Below are 18,441 nucleotides of genomic sequence, written 5' to 3'. Positions count from 1 at the left end.
CACTCAACCCCCAATTTTTTTTTTTTGATGAGCTGAGCTGTTTGAAATCGTCATTGAGTGGATACACTGCCTAACACAGACAGACCTAAGGGACCTCTGAAATGCTCGCTGAAAGTAAGCGTGACTTCACGCTTACGCAGGGCAGCTGCTCCCATGCGCACGCCGTTGTTGCGTCTCCATGCAGCTGTACGCCTGCCCACGCATCTCGCCCGCCGCTGCCAGGCTGCATCTGCAGGTGCATCCGCCCCGTCTCACCCAAACACCGCGCAGATCCGGTTAAAAGCGCACATCCATTAGTCACCTGGCCTTCCCCAGCGATTAATCTGCGCACCAGTGAAAAAAGCTAACCACACTGAGCTTCTGCCTGCATGTTCAGAACTAGCCTCGCTGAGCTTCTGCCTGCATGTTCAGAACTAGCCACGCTGAGCTTCTGCCTGCATGTTCAGAACTAGCCTCGCTGAGCTTCTGCCTGCATGTTCAGAACTAGCCTCGCTGAGCTTCTGCCTGCATGTTCAGAACTAGCCTCGCTGAGCTTCTGCCTGCATGTTCAGAACTAGCCTCCCTGAGCTTCTGCCTGCATGTTCAGTACTAGCCACGCTGAGCTTCTGCCTGCATGTTCAGAACTAGCCACACTGAGCTTCTGCCTGCATGTTCAGAACTAGCCACGCTGAGCTTCTGCCTGCATGTTCAGAACTAGCCTCGCTGAGCTTCTGCCTGCATGTTCAGAACTAGCCTCGCTGAGCTTCTGCCTGCATGTTCAGAACTAGCCACGCTGAGCTTCTGCTTGCATGTTCAGAACTAGCCTCGCTGAGCTTCTGCCTGCATGTTCAGAACTAGCCACACTGAGCTTCTGCCTGCATGTTCAGAACTAGCCACGCTGAGCTTCTGCCTGCATGTTCAGAACTAGCCACACTGAGCTTCTGCTTGCATGTTCAGAACTAGCTGAGCTGAGCTTCTGCCTGCATGTTCAGTACTAGCCACGCTGAGCTTCTGCCTGCATGTTCAGAACTAGCTGAGCTGAGCTTCTGCCTGCATGTTCAGTACTAGCCACACTGAGCTTCTGCCTGCATGTTCAGAACTAGCCACACTGAGCTTCTGCCTGCATGTTCAGAACTAGCCTCGCTGAGCTTCTGCCTGCATGTTCAGAACTAGCCTCGCTGAGCTTCTGCCTGCATGTTCAGAACTAGCCTCGCTGAGCTTCTGCCTGCATGTTCAGAACTAGCCTCGCTGAGCTTCTGCCTGCATGTTCAGAACTAGCCTCGCTGAGCTTCTGCCTGCATGTTCAGAACTAGCCTCGCTGAGCTTCTGCCTGCATGTTCAGAACTAGCCTCGCTGAGCTTCTGCCTGCATGTTCAGAACTAGCCATGCTGAGCTTCTGCCTGCATGTTCAGAACTAGCCACGCTGAGCTTCTGCCTGCATGTTCAGAACTAGCCTCGCTGAGCTTCTGCCTGCATGTTCAGAACTAGCCACGCTGAGCTTCTGCCTGCATGTTCAGAACTAGCCACACTGAGCTTCTGCCTGCATGTTCAGAACTAGCCACGCTGAGCTTCTGCCTGCATGTTCAGAACTAGCCTCGCTGAGCTTCTGCCTGCATGTTCAGAACTAGCCACGCTGAGCTTCTGCCTGCATGTTCAGAACTAGCCACGCTGAGCTTCTGCCTGCATGTTCAGAACTAGCCACGCTGAGCTTCTGCCTGCATGTTCAGAACCAGCCACGCTGAGCTTCTGCCTGCATGTTCAGAACTAGCCTCGCTGAGCTTCTGCCTGCATGTTCAGAACTAGCCTCGCTGAGCTTCTGCCTGCATGTTCAGAACTAGCCACGCTGAGCTTCTGCCTGCATGTTCAGAACTAGCCTCGCTGAGCTTCTGCCTGCATGTTCAGAACTAGCCACGCTGAGCTTCTGCCTGCATGTTCAGAACTAGCCTCGCTGAGCTTCTGCCTGCATGTTCAGAACTAGCCTCGCTGAGCTTCTGCCTGCATGTTCAGAACTAGCCTCGCTGAGCTGCCTGCATGTTTCTTTTTCCCTTTCTGGTTGGAGTAGCTGTGTGCTAGCTCCTGCGAGCGCGTGACCGTCGGTCCGGTGCCAGTAGCCGTTCCGCGCCGCTGCGTGAATATCAGCTTTGGGGCAGGAGACTCAGCAGTTTGCTGGCAGCTGCGAATGCAGCAGATCCGCGCGGGACGCTCGTTATTCCTCAGCGGCCTGAGCACTGCAGCCAAGCCGTCGCCCGTCCACCCGTCACAGAAACGCTTTGGGGGGAAGGGGTCGAGGAGTGGGCGCTGTGACATCACCGCCCTTATTTCCTCTCGTATTTTTAATCCGTCCACGGCGATGAAACGCGTTACCGATCCGACAGATTGCGGGTCACGTCGACCCGTCGACCCGTCGACCCCGACTGCCAGATTTCAGGAGTCGCCACTCTTTGAAATCTTCATTTGTGTTTCATATTTTTCTTGTCATCTGGCACATTCAGAGATTGGTCTTGTAGGCTTATGGTGTAGAAAATTATAACACTTAGGCCCAAATGAACATAAAAAGTTTCTTTTCCTGTTTGAACTCAATTAGTTTCAAGGAAGTACTGGCAATGCAATTACAAAATGCAGTATAAAGATCACTGCACCATTACCGTTGTTCCTTCTGTGGAGAAGCAACTGGCCAGCATCGATTGGTGGATAAATACTATAAAGTTCAATTCAATTGGTGGAAGCTGTTGGTTTACTTCAGTATCCTCTACTCTTAAATAATGAGTTTGAACTCCTTGAATCAACACCTTTGTTCATTAAACACAAACAATTTTCCAAGTTTGATGTGTTTTTTGGTGAGCAGGAAGCTATTTAAACCTCAGCCCTCTTTGAGCAATAGAGAAGAGGCAGGTCTCTATTGTGTTTCCTAGTCCAGCCATAAGGACCTCTTTCCCTATTAAAATGGGCGAGATAACGGTGTCTGATTGGAGGAGGCCTGTCACTGGGTCGACCCTGAACTCCTGCAGGCTTCTGAAAGGGGAAGCCTCTGGCACACCGATGCTGTGGGTTTGCCACACCTCCTCTGGAGCCAAAGCGCTGGCAGGGGGTGCGGGGGTGGGGGGGGGGTAACGACGACCGCGGTCGATCGACAGAGGCAGAGGGCGAGGGAGCGGAGGCAGGAAGGAAGGAAAAAGAACCCGAAAGAGTGAAAATAATAGGAGGGGGGTGTGGGGGGCAGTTTAATTGTGCGCCATGTCCCCCCCCCCAGCGTGCCGTGACCCCCCCACCCCCCCACACCCTAACCCAGATACGGACCCAGTTTAACTAGATCAGGCGCTGCCAAAAATACCTCCTCTTCCACGGCGACGGGAGGGGCGCAGCCGTCCCCTCTCTGGAGCTCAGCCATCCCTCCCCCTCCCCGCCCCGAAACGGCTCTCCCGGTCCCGCACGAACAGCCACGAGTCCCTCCGTCGCGCGTTCGGTCATCAGCTGTTACTGATGCGGCGTGACGACGGGCGCTGATGTCTGCGGGGGGGTGGGGGGGGGCACAGAAAGCTCTGATTAAGCGGTGGCGGCGTAGCGCGTGTGTGGAGGACCGCTGGCGGGGGACTGCGAAACGGGCAAATGGAGGGCGGCTCCTCCCCCCCACCCTCCTCCGGCGCAGTAGCGGCCTTCGCTAGCGCACGGCGCTCGTACATTCCGCTAACTGCGTTTGTCGCGTTGTAAAGTACCGCGCGAATGAATGCGGAATGATTTAATAAAAGGACCGGTTAAGGGCCGGAATAATGAACCATAAAGCTGAGTGGCAGAGCCGGCCCCGGAGGATTCACCTAGCGCCAGCTCCTGAGCACGACCTGCAGCTCCATGCGTATCGCACATCGATTTCAGGTTAACTTCTAATACTGAAATACAGTGTGGTCTTCACAGGGAGAGCGCCGCGTTCACGCTTTACTGCTTCACTGGGTGTCGCTCTTCCCTCCCCTCCCCCTGAAAAAAAGACGCTCCTCTGTCCCGTCGGAGCCGCACCCTGCCGTCGACACGTTCGGGTTACTCGTGGGTACCGGGCGTCGGCTGAAGCAGGCTAAATCTTAGAGGGATGGGGGGAGGGCGTAGTGAGACTCCCAAATGAAGAGGTGCGGTGTTGTACCTTGTATTAAGCAATCTATGGCATTTATGTGAAACTCAGAGGTTGATGTAAGATGGATGGCCCTCTTTAAGGTGAATTTCCTTCAGGAGATTGGTCAGCGTTCGGCCTATCACAGTGCGTGCTCTCACACTGCCCATTCAGCGCCTCAGCCGCCTGTGCCAACGGGCCCTGCTGCTCCTCAGAAGAATGGCTGCGGGAAGCGCGCGGGCGGGGAGAGAATGTCACCGGCCGTTAATCTCCATATCCCCCGCTCGCCGCTCGGTTAGCGCCGACGCTCGCCGCTCGGTTAGCGCCGACGCTCGCCGCTCGGTTAGCGCCGACGCTCGCCGCTCGGTTAGCGCCGACGCTCGTCGCACGGTTAGCGCTGACGCTCGCCGCTCGGTTAGCGCTGACGCTCGGTTAGCGCTGACGCTCGCCGCTCAGTTTGCGCCGACGCTCGCCGCTCGGTTAGCGCTGACGCTCGGCGCTCGGTTAGCGCTGCCGCTCGGTTAGCGCTGCCGCTCGGTTAGCGCTGACGCTCGGTTAGCGCTGAGGCTCGGTTAGCGCTGAGGCTCGGTTAGCGCTGACGCTCGCCCGCCTCGTGTCTTCCAGGTGAACGGGCAGTGCGCTGGACACACGGCCATGCAGGCGGCCAGCCAGAACGGCCACGTCGACGTCCTCAAGCTGCTGCTCAAACACAACGTGGACCTGGAGGCCGAGGTAGGCGTTCCGCTCCCTCTCTCCCCTCACCCGACCCCTCCCCCTGCTCTCCCTGGCCCCGCCCCTTCCCTCATCCCTACCCCTGTCCCCATGCCCAACCCCGCCCCTGTCGCTAACCCCACCCCTTGTCCTGCCCATTTCCCCACCCTAGCTTTCCACCCAGCCTCTGTCCCTTCTCCTGGCCCGCCCCTTGCCTCCTTACGCCCCCCCCCCCCTCCCCTTACAGCTTCCTTCCTTTCCATCCAAAGAATATTTTTTTCAGGAATGACATCAGTCCTCTCTCAGGACACTTGCATTTGTTGCCCCTCATTTACATCTCCTGCACTGTCTCTGGGGCCCGTCCCTGTCAGATCTGGCCAAATGTGAAGTCACCCTCTCGGATTAGCTGCAGAGTTGGCACGCTGGTTTATGATGTGGGACAGCAGGCAGCTTGCCCTTCTTTCATGCTTTTGCTTCATTCAGAGGGGAAAAGCAGAGAGGGTAAGAGACAGAAGGGATCACAGTGCACAAAGCGCCACAGCAGGCGATCGATCCCCCCAGCCGCGCGGGGGTGTACGCGTACGACTGCGCCACACGCATCGCCATTCATGCAGCTTGTGACCGCCAAGCCAGATTGGATCCCGGTTATTTTGAGAAGTGATTATGCGAAAAGTTATTTCATTGACCCAGGTTTGCATTAAGGTATACTTTTTTTTATCTTGTCCATGCGCATATCTTGTCCAGGCTTAGGGAGTATTCAGATTTTCACATCATACCATCATTAAAAAAGAGTGGTGTTGATGTGTAATTTTTAACTAGTAACAACCGAATGGTTCTTATTAGTAGTACCATTTAGTACCAGCGTGAATGTTGGCACGCTGACACGTGTGTAGTATCACCAACTGTTCACAATTCACAGTGTTTATGTAGCCTTTGTGAACTTTGTGAAATTTACAAGAAAGACCCATTTTTTTGGCCATGTGTTTTTTTTTTTTTTGAGGGGGTGGGTGGAGCTTAGCCGGGGCATTAGAGAGGACTGCCTACTCCACTGGGCTGAAGCCCCGGCCTTTATTACCGTGTCATAAACGAGGCGACGTGCTAATATTATTAGCACGCCACCCGATGCTCGTCGCGCTCGCCCGTAAAAGCGGGCGCGGGGGCCGGGGGGGCGAGCGCCGTTATTCACCGACACGCTAGCGCGCCGGCGCTTCCCGCGCTCGTAATCACCGCCCATTATTCACGGCTTTCACGACGGCAGTTACTTCGCCGCCGCCAGAGCTCTGGTGCCGCAAGGCGTACCGCGGGCGGAATTTACGGCCCGCTCATCGCCTTTATCCAAACAGAAGTAAAGTTAGTGTCACCTCTGCATCCCGCTGATGTCGCTGAACTGAAACGGACGGGCCCAGGCGAAGGGGCGAGTCCAGTGAGGGGTTGGCGGTCGTCCGAGCGACGGCCGCTTCTCCCGGACTTAGCTTGGACTCGGCTCCCTCTGTTTTACATTTTTTCATTTGTTTTATTAATTACCAAATTTGGAAAGCCACTAGTAATGGCAGGGCCGCTCGTTTGCCATAGCGCATATAGCAAGAGCTGTATGCACAGCGATTCACCCAGTAACTTTATGGAAATTACATTTGAAGTGCGGTCACATCGGAACTGTACATCTCCGGGGCGTTGACGCAGACAAAAATGCGCCAAGGAATGTGTTTATTTCTGAGGGAATTAAAGATGTATCTCTCCCTCTCCCTCCCCCCTCCCCCCTAGGCCCAGCGCAAACGACTTTCAGAATTAATTTGGTTGTTCCAGAACATGCGGCAGTTGTCCGAGGCAGGCAGCCATCAGAATGCTGCTCGTGTCAGACTGAAAATAGACCGCGCTTCAAATAAAAAAAGCCTGTTTTCTCTCCCACTGCCAGTATTCCCCAAAATAATCACTGCTTTGTGATGATTGTAAATTTTTGTCTAGTCTTCATAATTTACTGCTAATGTCACGACGAGCCCTTAAAAAAATGAGTTGCAAATTTAAGGTGTTTTTTTCCCTCCCCTTGAACAATGTTGAGGAATATTCAGAATCCTAATGGTTCAGTACTTGCTCTGCATTAGACAGGTATTCTGTTATTTTTTATGTTTTTATTTATTTATTTTTGCATCCGCAGAACAGTTTGCAATCACTGATAATTAAGTGTCTTCCCCGCAGTTAAGGCAGCAGTTTTGTTTGAACCCTAGATGAAAGGGTTTTCACTTAGTGAGAGGAAGGCACTTATAGGGAAACCCATCAAGATGGTTGTAGTTCACTGCCTTTTTATTTTCTTGGATGATCTCCATATCCATGGTGAATTATATACCCTACATTATTTATGTGATTCTGTCGTTCAGCTAGACATTGACTGATTCAATTAAGAGACAGTTAACTTTCTCAAACGTACTGCAGCAGGGCCCGACCCAAGGACCAAACCAGGGAATCTAGATGTGAAGTATTTATTGGAGGTAAAGGATTTGTCTCTTGTCCCTTACAGGACAAGGACGGGGACAGGGCGGTGCACCACGCTGCGTTCGGCGATGAGGGCTCCGTGATCGAGGTGCTCCAGCGGGGCGGCGCCGACCTCAACGCTCGAAACAAGCGGCGGCAGACCCCGCTGCACATCGCCGTCAACAAGGGCCACCTGCAGGTGGTGAAGACGCTGCTGGACTTCGGCTGCCACCCCAGTCTCCAGGTAGGACTGCTGTGCTACTGCTGTCTCTGTGTTATGTACTGTACTCCCTCCCTGAGAACTGTACTACGCACTGCATACTACCTCACTGGGAACTGTACTACACACTGCATACTCCCTCACTGGGAACTGTACTACACACTGCATACTCCATCAGTGGGGACTGTGCTACACACGGCATACTCCCTCACTGGGAACTGTACTATACACTGCATACTCTGCCACTGGGAACTGTACTACACACTGCATACTCCCTCAGTGGGGACTGCGCTACACACTGCATTCTCCATCAGTAGGGACTGTGCTACACACTGCATACTCCCTCACTGGGAACTGTACTATACACTGCATACTCCGCCACTGGGAACTGTACTACACACTGCATACTCCCTCAGTGGGGACTGCGCTACACACTGCATACTCCCTCACTGGAAACTGTACTATACACTGCGTACTCCCTCACTGGGAACTGTACTACACACTGCATACTCCCTCACTAGGAACTGTACTGCATACTGCATACTCCCTCACAAGAAACTATTGCACGCTGCATACTCCCTCAATAGGAACTGTACTACGCACTGAAAACTCCCTCACTAGGAACTGTACTGCATACTGCATACTCCTTCAAAATAAACTACTGCACGCTGCATACTTCCTCAATAGGAACTGTACTACACACTGCACTGCTCTACACACTGGGTTCCCCGGATATTGTCCTTTAGAGCCGCAGGTTCTGCTGTACTTTACAGCAGCAGCCAGTTTAGCCCAGAGATATCGGCTGAGCCAAGTAAACTATGTGATCACCTACATTAACTGATCAATTAAGTGCAAAGTAACAGTGAAAGCCAACATATACTGAACTCTGCCAGGCCAGAGTGAGGATCCATGCTGCATAAGTCTCACTGAGCACCACATTACTCTCTATACAGTCTCTGTGAGGACTGTACTACACTGTATGTACTACACTGTTGTCTCACTGAGCACCGTACTACACTCTACTGTTCCATTGAGCATGGAACTACATTCTGTGCAGTGTGACTGAGGAAAACAAACTGGGAAAACATGAACACAGGTTAGTGCTTGGTTACCCATGCAAAAAGAAACTGCACTGCAAAGATTTATTTTTAGTCTTCTTAAAACCTTCTGATACCTTTGCAAACAAATGTTCAGACTTTTTAGACAGCGAAGAGTTCAAATGCAAAAATACTTTTAATTCAGAAACCAAAATTCTGACTTATTTTGTCTTGTGCGAGACAGTTATTTCATCAACAACAAATGCAACAGTTTTACCAGTGTTGAGATGAAAATAAAAGTTGTTACCCGGTGGATAACATGGTAATGGCTGAAGTAATGTAATATGGTTGACGACGGCAATAAATTCAGCCTGTCCAAGGAGCTCTTGGGCTCAGACCGCTGAGGCTTGGAATTGCATTTTCCAGGAGATTCATTCGAACAATGGCAGCTGTCAGTTTCATTTGTTAATTAACCCAGCAGACCAACAAAATTAAATGGAGTCGAACTAAGTGCTCAATCAATACATCATTCAGATTTTTCATTTTTATTGTGCAACTTGGAGCTTTGAATCCCACCCGTTGCTTGTCGGTAGCTTTCAAAGTGATTCACAGGAAAGCATACCCGTTTGAGCGATGCTGCAGTGTGTTTTTATGTGTATCCGCGACCTCTGAATATTTGTGCTCTGGCTGATATGAACCGTACCGTGTTTAACATGCAAAATGTGGCGCTTCATTTCTTACTCCAGCTTACTGTCAAACCGGTTTTCCCCACAAAGAAACGTGCTGGTGGTGATCTCATAACAGACTTAAAATGCCGGGGAGATATTATTTATTTGAAAATTGTACCGTTGGAAGCCCTCTCTATATTCTCAGCAGGACGGCTAGTCTCATTTTCCACTGGGCTGCATACGATCTCATCATGCATTGTGCTACATCCCGCACAGTGTTTTACTGGCCACTGTAACGCTCTTTCTGTCTGTAATGAGGTCTTCACAAGATACTGCAACTACTGTCTCGGATCAGATATGCATCAGGTGTAACCTCCATTCCTGTCTCAATGATAGGATATTCATTAGGTTTAAACTCATTAGGTATAAACTCCATTACCATAATCAGATATGCACTAGGCGTTACCTATTATTGTCTCTGTAATCAGATATTTATTAGATGTAGCCTTCTCCACAGTTTCCATTATCAGGTAATCATTAGGTGCGATGTCTGCTCTATATTAACCAATAACGTCTCCATAATGGGCTATGGGACTGTGCTAGTGCTTCTACGGTCTGTATAATTGAACATTCATTGGGAATTACCCTCTGCTAAGTGTATGGTGTGGCTCCAAAAATGTATAACATTTGCGGAACTTTTTGTTCATAGGCTATTGCTACTCGGTCAGTGTTCGCCTCTCACTTGTTTCCAGTTTGAATCAGAAACCTCTGCTACAGACTCCCAGAGTCAGATTAAATTATACCCCAAATTAGGTTAGAGCAGGAGCAAACTAGATTTGAGACTTACGGGCGCAGTTCAACTAAAACAGAATCTTGAAAGATTGCCTGAGAGCCCGTGGCGACCGAGTCCTGAGTTTAACTCTGGGGCAAATTCCACTGGTTTTCGTCACCTCGTGTTCCATTTAACGGATGTTACCACTCTAACACAGTTTGTCTTTTGAATAGTTTTGGAGTTCGAGGGCATCTCCTTGCTTTTAGGGGATATTTGTGAGTTATATTCTCTGCAAGCTGCATATCTGTGGGAGTGAAGCAGAGAAGTGGCTACCCGTTCACTGGAAATGCTCCACTTAATACAAAGAAAAATGGTAAATCACAAAATCCTATAAACCGTTTTCATGGCATACATCCCTGTGCTAAATTACTGCACAGTCTTTGAAGCGGACACCTTAGTACTTAATGGGAAGATTTACTTTTTTCCTCTGAATAATATATTTAGTAGGCTGCGCTGTGTACAGATGCATTGCCTTTGTAACAGTGCAAGGCTATTTTAGATTTCTGGTGGTATAAGACTTCAAGTGAGGTAAAGAACCAGTGCACCTGGACAGACAGACTCCCGCTCCTACCCGCTCCTTCGCTTCCCGCCAGTCCTTCCAAACCGCGGTGTTTCCCTCCGCTGCTGTCCACGAAGAGCCCGCAAACGCGACCGTGCGGTTTGTTTGGACTAACCGTCGTGACCTCGGTCCACCCCTGGCACTGCCGCGCCGTGAGGACAGCTGCCGATCAGTCCAGAAGGGACCACCGTTCCGGTGTCTCCATGGAGAAGAAGCCGCTCGGCTGCAGTGATAGAATCAACCCCCGCCCCCCAACTTCAGCTTCTAAAAAAAGAAAAGCAGGCTGTTGAGACGAACGCTGAAAGCCAGCCCTACCTCAGCCGCCATCGCTGCAGACAGTTACCAGCAGTTACCAGGCCCCTCCCCTCCGCTGTCGTCATAATGTGCTCCCCCAAACGGCCCTGTCCGTTTGGGCCGCTGCCCAGACGCACATTAGCGCCTGCAGGCCCGGACTCCTGCGGGCCAGGCGGACCAGGCGGGCCCGGCGCTTTTTCGGGCAGGGAGCCACTCCTGTATACAGCGGGGAGCTCTGTTCCCCCGCCACACAGGCCGCTCGCTGGTGACGTCCCGGACCGACTGCAGCTGCGCCCCGCTCCGGAGACACAGAGCGTTAGCGCTCGCCGCGGCGTGTGGAATCCGAGGCCTTCTTTGGGTAGAGGCAGCACACACTTGGCAGACGCGAACGTGTGAGAGAGATGGTAACAGTCACAAACACGAGAGTGGGGGGGGGCGGGAGACTTCTGACACAGAGGACTGCTGAAACACCATCCACTCTTTTGCAGTTGTCCTGCCTCTCTCCTGAACATTCACCTTTTTTCGCATGGACACCCTTGTGTTTTTTTTGGCGCGAGTGGGCTCATGTGATACTGCGTATGATGCGTCGTACGTCGTGCGTACACAGAACAGCGCTTGCGTTTCAGGTGACCCCTGGGCTGAACAAACTCGAGGTTGCGCTAATGCAAGTGCTGCATCCAGAAGCTTGTTTAGTCACCGTTATTGATGATTATTCATAATATATCCCCCCCAAGACAACAAAGATATGCTTTTTAAAGTTTATAATTGTTTTTCAAACTGAAGGATGAATAGCTTGTACAAGACCAGGCAATTAAAAACAGCACCACTAAACCTGCGAATGAGGTTGACAAGAAAGCGTGCAGTGCCAGACCAGTACACGTTTCGTCAACCTTTTTCAGTTCAGCCTTTGGGTTTGAGGAAGCTAGTTTTATCACATCGCTGTGTGTGGTCAGCTATATTAAGGCAAAGGCTCAATGTACCGAGTGGTGCTAGCAACAGTTTCCACTCCGTTTCCTGCTATTGCGATTTGCACAGTGTTTTTAGAAACTGGCGGGGTAAAAGTCATCATGACATAGGACCAAGTAATTCTTAAATGAATAAAAATAGATTAAAAATAAAATGAAGCACGCAGCTACAGAGGATGCACTAGACTAGTGTCTATACTAGATAATGCTGATTCTATCTTTTAATCTATAATTTCATCATGGGTTATGTTCCTGTGCTATCTTGTTTATGACTGTCTGAAATATGGTTGTAGTCATTATCAGGAGTCTTAATAAATATTGCCTTTCCATAAAATTATTTAGAATAGCTTTGTTTCTACTTGTATCACTGTTCCCATAACTGTGCAAATGTTGGGTCCTTGAATTAGTTTGAAAGAGGGAGGCTGTGGAAATTGGTTTGTAAATAAGCTTTTGCAAGTGTGCGGTTGCAGGCGTTTGACTCTCTGCTGCCCCTACAGGACTCGGAGGGAGACACCCCCCTTCACGATGCCATCAGTAAGAAGCGGGACGACATGCTGTCTGTGCTGTTGGAGGCGGGCGCTGACGTCACCATCACCAATAACAACGGTTTCAACGCCCTGCACCACGCAGCGCTACGCGGGAACCCCAGGTAGGCCCCTCCCTCGTACCCTCGCAGGCCTCTGGGTGGAAGACACCAGGGTCTACAGCTGTCAGGCTGGGTCAGGTTCTGTGCTGGTCTTCAGCTGTGACTGGGGAAAGCAGCCCTGCACGTTTGAGTGCTTTGTGTCCCTCACTCCGTGTCACCTTGACTGACTGACTGAATGACTGTATCGCTCCTGCAGTAACGATGGTTTACCACTAGAGGTAGTAGCAGTCACCAGTAGTGCTGTTGTTCAGTTTTTATTTTTACATGTAGGCTTTTAATAAATGCAGTTCCATTGTTCTGGTTTGAAAATATGACAGTTGGATCTGTGAAATTGCAGTGATTTAATGCTATGATAGCTTGGAAGAACAGGTTTACAGATTTGTTCCAAAAATGACAGTGACTTTCATTTAAATAGTGCTTTTTTATAAGTTAAAGTGGTTCTGATCTCAACAGAAAGGTGGCATTAGGTAGCAGATTTACTACAACAGCAGTTTCTCAAATGCATGTTAAGAATATATAACTGGCTGAATGATAGACCTCGGCAGCACTGTTAGAGGAAAAGAAATGAATTATGTGTTGAGGTACGCTGAGATTTCACAAGCGGATACCAATTTGGACAAACCATGTTTGCATTTTCTGCTGCTGATATCAACACTACGGGCAGACGGCTTAAAATTCAAGAACATAATAAATGGCCATTTCTCTTCTTCCCAGGGGGTTTGTCCACTAGTCTTTTGCACTCGTCGGTCTGGGGCCGAATTGTGACCGTCTCTTGCATGGAGCATCTCCGAGCAACGCATGATTGGCAGCAGCACTGACCAATAACATCGCTCAGGGAGGAAGGCTATCAGTCGGCAGAGTTTACCCTCGTAGCGCATTGGTAGCTTTAGGTCATTCAGGAAACTGCAGTCTGCCTGTAGTCCTTCGACGCAGTGGCTGGGAAACGTAGTCAGCAGATAACTCAATGGAAATAAGCGGCGGCCGGCTGCAGGTCCTTCAGTGGGTACGCATGCTAGCTCGCGCTGTCCAGAATAGAGGGAGGACCTGGCAGTGGCTGGGTGTTTTGAGTTAGGAGAGAAATAAACCAAGGGCAGAAGTTTAAAAGATGCACTTCCCTGAAGTGTTCCCCTGAAGCTCTGCTTCTCCCGAACCGCGCTAGTCAAGTGAGGGCAGCATGCAGAATGCATTCCAGAGCGCTGGTGTCACGCTCGGGGTCTGGAGCGCCGCGGAGCGATTAGCCTAATTTAAGTCATCGATGGGCGAGCGTCCGCACGCCGTGTTTCCCGGGCCAGAGCAGCTGATTGAGAGGGCTCCCCTGCAAACCTGCAGACACTGCAGCCCTCCGGGGCCGGAGCTTCACCCCTGCGCCGCCAAGATACTGTGGCTGTGGAAATTTCAAAAGATGAAATTAAGATTCAAATGAAAGCGTTTATGTAATCTGCGCTTCCAGCTCCCTCGTTATTCCAGAGGCAGTTCATTAAAGCGGATCCAGTGGCTCAGTGCAGGCAGGCAGCGTACCTACCTACCCCGACCGCGTGTTACACACAGCAGCAGCGCTGACGAAATGAACTCCTCGCGCTCGCAGGGCGTATCAGACTACTGTTAATTTTGACATCATTTTAGCATTTGTGTATTTTCAGTACCAAGTTGTTTCTGGCACACGGACTTCTGAAATGTGACTGGTCTCGTAGTCTTGCCTTTTAAATTTTGAAATCCAGCTCAAGGTTATGCTCCCCCTGGACGCAGTAGGACGTTATGTGCTCTAAATGTCTCCTGTAAAGCTCATTGCTCAGATTTTCTACCTGAAACTAATGAGAAACTGCCAGCTGCAGTACGCAGCGCGTTCAGTAAGGTGCGTGGAAAACTGCCGATCGTATAGGGGGATAGATTCCGGCGAGTTGCGTCTTTTGTCTTTAGAATGTTGCAATGTCATTTCTGAGAGCTCTGCAGTCCCTGCTGCATAAGCAGCTGCAGTTTGCCTTCTCTGCGCACAGCGCTGGTAACCGCTTCCCACCAGTCACTTTAAAGACTGCTCTACGCTCGGCGGATTGAGGTGCCTTCACGTGGTTTAATCAAATTTGTCAATTAAATTTCCTCTCTCTCTCTCTCTCTCTCTCTCTCTCCCCACCTGAGAGTTTTTGCAGAGCGGTTTGTTGCTTTCCGTCACTTTAAAGGCGTTTCCACGTTGCTGATGTTGGCCGGCTGGCTCTCTCTGAAGTTGAATGGCGCGCGTTATACAGTAGGGAAGTTAGCATCGCGGGCTCGCCGCATGCTCTGGGCATTGAAGTACGCCGTTGCTGTGAAACGCAATCAGCCGTGCGCAGATGGCGCAGTTTAACCCTTCGCTGGCCCGCTGACCGAACGCCGCATCGGTTGGCCTGTTTCCGCGCGCCTGCGGTCGAAGGTGTTCGAAACGCCTGTCTGTACGCGGTCTCGTTCGGTCCGCGTTTAATTGCCTTTAATGTGTGAATGCGGCGTTTCGCTGAGGGCTGTTTGCCGCGGTGCAGCGCTGCGGTGTGCTCCGTGCCGCGGTGCAGCGCTGCGGTGTGCTCCGTGCCGCGGTGTGCAGGGCTGCGGTGCAGCGTGCTTTGACTGGCCCGGTTCCAGAGCCTTTTGGTCGAGGACTCAAGGACTTGTTTATTTGGTGGGACGCCGTCGCTGCGCGTCATTTGCCTGAGCACATATGCAGCTCTGCTGAAGGGCTCCAGGATGTGGGGAACGTATGAAGTCAAGCATCGCACATCCCCCCCCCCCCCCCCCCCGACCCGACAAAAGCACCCGCGAAGCAAATGAGTAATCACGACGTGTAATCTCTTAACACACCACCGCCTTCAGTCTCTTCTCAGGAACCTGGGAGTTTTCAAATCGGTGGATTTCGCAGGAAATAAACTGGGGGAAACAAATCTGCTGGCGTACGTAATTCATATCCGAACGAGGTTTGGCCCGAGCCTGGTGTCGCTTTTAACGGAGTATTCTGTGTGAATAAGCCTCTGAGCACATCAGAGATTGCTGTTCAGTGTGAGCCGCGGCGTCGTCGCGTGCGCGTACGCGCTAGCCTGCGCTGGCTCTGGGGTCAGCGGGTAATTGACTGGGCATCGATCACTGCAGCAGGCTCCGAACCAGCCGAACGGGGGTGAGGATTGACCAAGCGGCACCGAGGTGGATCACAATCGATGGCGCGGGCTGGCGAATGGAGCCGGCCCCAGAGGCGTCTTTACCGGCCCGCGGCCGATTCGCTCTCCGCCCGTCCCCTCCGGGCGGCCGGGGGCACGGCGGGAACAGGCCGACGGGGCGTCCCGGGGCGCAAGGTCCAGCTCGGGACTCCCGTCAGCGATTTTCCTCGGTTTCTGGACGGCCGTCGTTCCCATTGGCCCTTTTTTAAGGACGCGTTGGCGGGGGCGGAGCTGGGAAAGGTCCGGTGGCGGCGCTTACGCAAGCAGCGTTTATTCTCACCCAGGGCCCGCCGCCGCGTCCGCTCCCCAATTAACTCCACGCGTGATCCAGTTTCTCACGCCGCTCGCTAGAGTCCGCCGTGTTCCTGTCGCCGTGCGGACTTTAGCGATTGGTTATCTCGCGCTCGCACACTCGCACACACACACGCGCGCGCGCGCACACTCACACGCACCCTTGCCGAGTTGGCCGGCGCAGTCTGATGGGCCCATTGTCCTTGATAGCGGCTATTTATGGCTCGGCCCAGAGCCGGTGTACGGCGGTGGATTTCTGGGAGCTGGCAGGCCAGAGCAAACATTTGGGATGGCACATGCTGATTAAATGCACCATTTAGAAACGCGCGTCGAGGGTGCACCGGGGGAAACTGGGATACGCAATCAGCCCTGTGACGTTAGCTCCCAGACCTTTACTGGCCTTCTCCGCATTGCTGCTCGATGTTGGAAGCAGTGCTTCTGGCTCTCCTGTACCTGGGGAAATGCACTGCCCCCCAGTGCCCCCCACCCCCCCCCGGCTGTTCTGTCAGATGCTTGGACCATTGCCTACCTCAGCTCACTTCCTCCCTATGAGGCAGTGACCACAGCACGGGTTTGAGGGTCTCCCATTACATCCTGCCCGCACTAACTCGCACAACCAGGAGAACGACTGTTTATTTTTCCCTCCTCACACGAACTGATAAATTACAGGCAATGGCAATAATCCGGATTGCCTGCCACTTTTGCCTGACATTCTATTTCAAGGCAGTGCTCAGAGATCTATTGAAGTCAATCCCCCAATGCCATAACTTCCTGTAATGGCTTAAAGGAAAGAAAACAAAGTGGTCCATTTAAGATGCTTATAAATCTTTTTTTTGTCTGCATCGTGGGTAGTCCTGCTTATTGTGTGGGCTCGGGCGCGAGAGGGCCTACGTTCCCCAGAACCCCTCTTGCTCCCGCGTCCCTGGCTTAAATGGGGCGCGGGGCTTTGGGGTCCTGGATTGTGCGGTTCGGCTGCGGAGGTGAGAACGCTCAGTAATCCCTATTTATTGTGTTCCTGCGCAGTAAAAGCGTTTTGTCTGGCGCTCCATCCCCTCATCTGAGAAATCAGGATATATGTTGCCTCTCACAACCCCTTCTCACAATTTTCTTTTATTTCCCAGCTGAGCTCCCACACAGTGTTTTATTAAAGTGACCCTCTGGACTGCACCAAAGCTGAACCCATTCCAGCCTCTAAATCACCCGCCTTTCCATTTATTCCCGTGTCACGCTTGTTAGGGAAAGAGGCTGATCAAAGGGCCTCTCCCCGTACCTGTTTTTGTTTGACTTCAGAGCGGGTCCCTGGCACAACCTCCATCCAAATCCCGTTGACCCAAGACAATTTGATACCACCAAAGTGTTTTAAAAAAAAAAACTATTGTAGTGTTGAGGATGCTTTGCGAATACGTTTCAGGACCCGTTTGTTCCTGTGCTGGTGAGTGTAGCCGACTGTGGCTCTGCATTTAGTCGGTATGTGAGTTAGCATATCCCCAGCGCTGCTGTTCGCCTGCTGTAAATGGTATGATGTAAACCCTGCTCTGTTCGCGGGGCGGTGTGAATTATGTGAAGCGAGTGCTGCGAGTGCGCTTGTGTCTCCAGTCGATCAGCTGGAGAGCATACCGCAGCGGCGACTGCAGTGGGAGGCACCTCCGGTCTGTCGCGCAGCGTGAACGGCGCCCCCTTGTGAACTTAGAGGGGCGCGGCTGGTGTCGCGGACAGGGTAAGGGTAAGCGGGCTGCGTTTAGGGGGCGCGGCGCGGCGTAGGGCCGTTTGAGCCCTGCAGGAGACCTGAGGGGCAAGCAGAGGTTATTAGCTTCACTGTACCTAGCGTCTCTCACAGCTCCCGCACACTGCGCCGCCGGCATGTGCACATTTCCGAGTGGGGAGTGCTGAAGGGCTGGGGGTGTGGGGGGTTGTGAGGGCAAAAATGGGGCACGCAACGGGGAGACCGAGGACTGCCTCTCTTATCCCAGTTCTCAGCAGTGCCAGTTTTTCTGCCCGCGTGTATATGTCTGTGTGGCGCGCCTTCCTGGTGGTATGTCCTGGCAGCACAATCTGTTTACTTTGCCTTCCTGCTGTTTCCTTTTCTTGTGAGGACAGGTCTTCAGAGGCCTGGAGTTTTCTCTTCATGGTCTCCTCTGTGTGACATGGCTTGGGCGCATTATTGGAAGGAAACTGTATCACCGCTCAAAAACCTGACCAAAAAAAAAAACATAGCGGCATAAACCCTGATCGGCTTTCTTGTCGTGTGTTACGCTGAAAGCACATGGTGCTCCGCTGTGGGCAAAATCATAGGAGTGGAATTGTCTACTTAAAAAGCAAGATAATTATACCTGGTCTGTTACACTGGTTGGATATACTGTATGTGTGTGCGCGTGTGTGCCTGTGCGTTTGCGTGTGTGAGTGTGTGTGTGTGCGTGTGTGCCTGTGCGTTTGCGTATGTGAGTGTGTGTGTGCGTGTGTGTGTTTGCGTATGAGTGTATGTGTGTGCGTGTGTGCCTGTGCGT

At 51.8% G+C, this 18,441-nt stretch overlaps 1 protein-coding gene across 9 annotated transcripts in view; it reads left to right on the top strand.

Annotated features, from left to right (window-relative positions):
• Positions 1-18,441, top strand: part of mib1 (mindbomb E3 ubiquitin protein ligase 1) — a 105,131-nt gene that overhangs the window by 27,450 nt on the left and 59,240 nt on the right. For all 9 annotated transcript variants that reach the window (XM_035428832.1, XM_035428831.1, XM_035428838.1 and 6 more), the window contains 3 exons: positions 4,700-4,807; positions 7,299-7,496; positions 12,325-12,476. In XM_035428832.1, the coding sequence (XP_035284723.1) occupies positions 4,700-4,807; positions 7,299-7,496; positions 12,325-12,476 (458 nt within the window). The remainder of the gene's footprint in view (positions 1-4,699; positions 4,808-7,298; positions 7,497-12,324; positions 12,477-18,441) is intronic.

The sequence above is a fragment of the Anguilla anguilla genome, chromosome 8 (genome assembly GCF_013347855.1).
Source record: "Anguilla anguilla isolate fAngAng1 chromosome 8, fAngAng1.pri, whole genome shotgun sequence".
NCBI lineage: Eukaryota > Metazoa > Chordata > Actinopteri > Anguilliformes > Anguillidae > Anguilla > Anguilla anguilla.
Note: the sequence above shows the minus strand (reverse complement) of the source record. Positions and strands in the feature narration are given on the sequence as shown.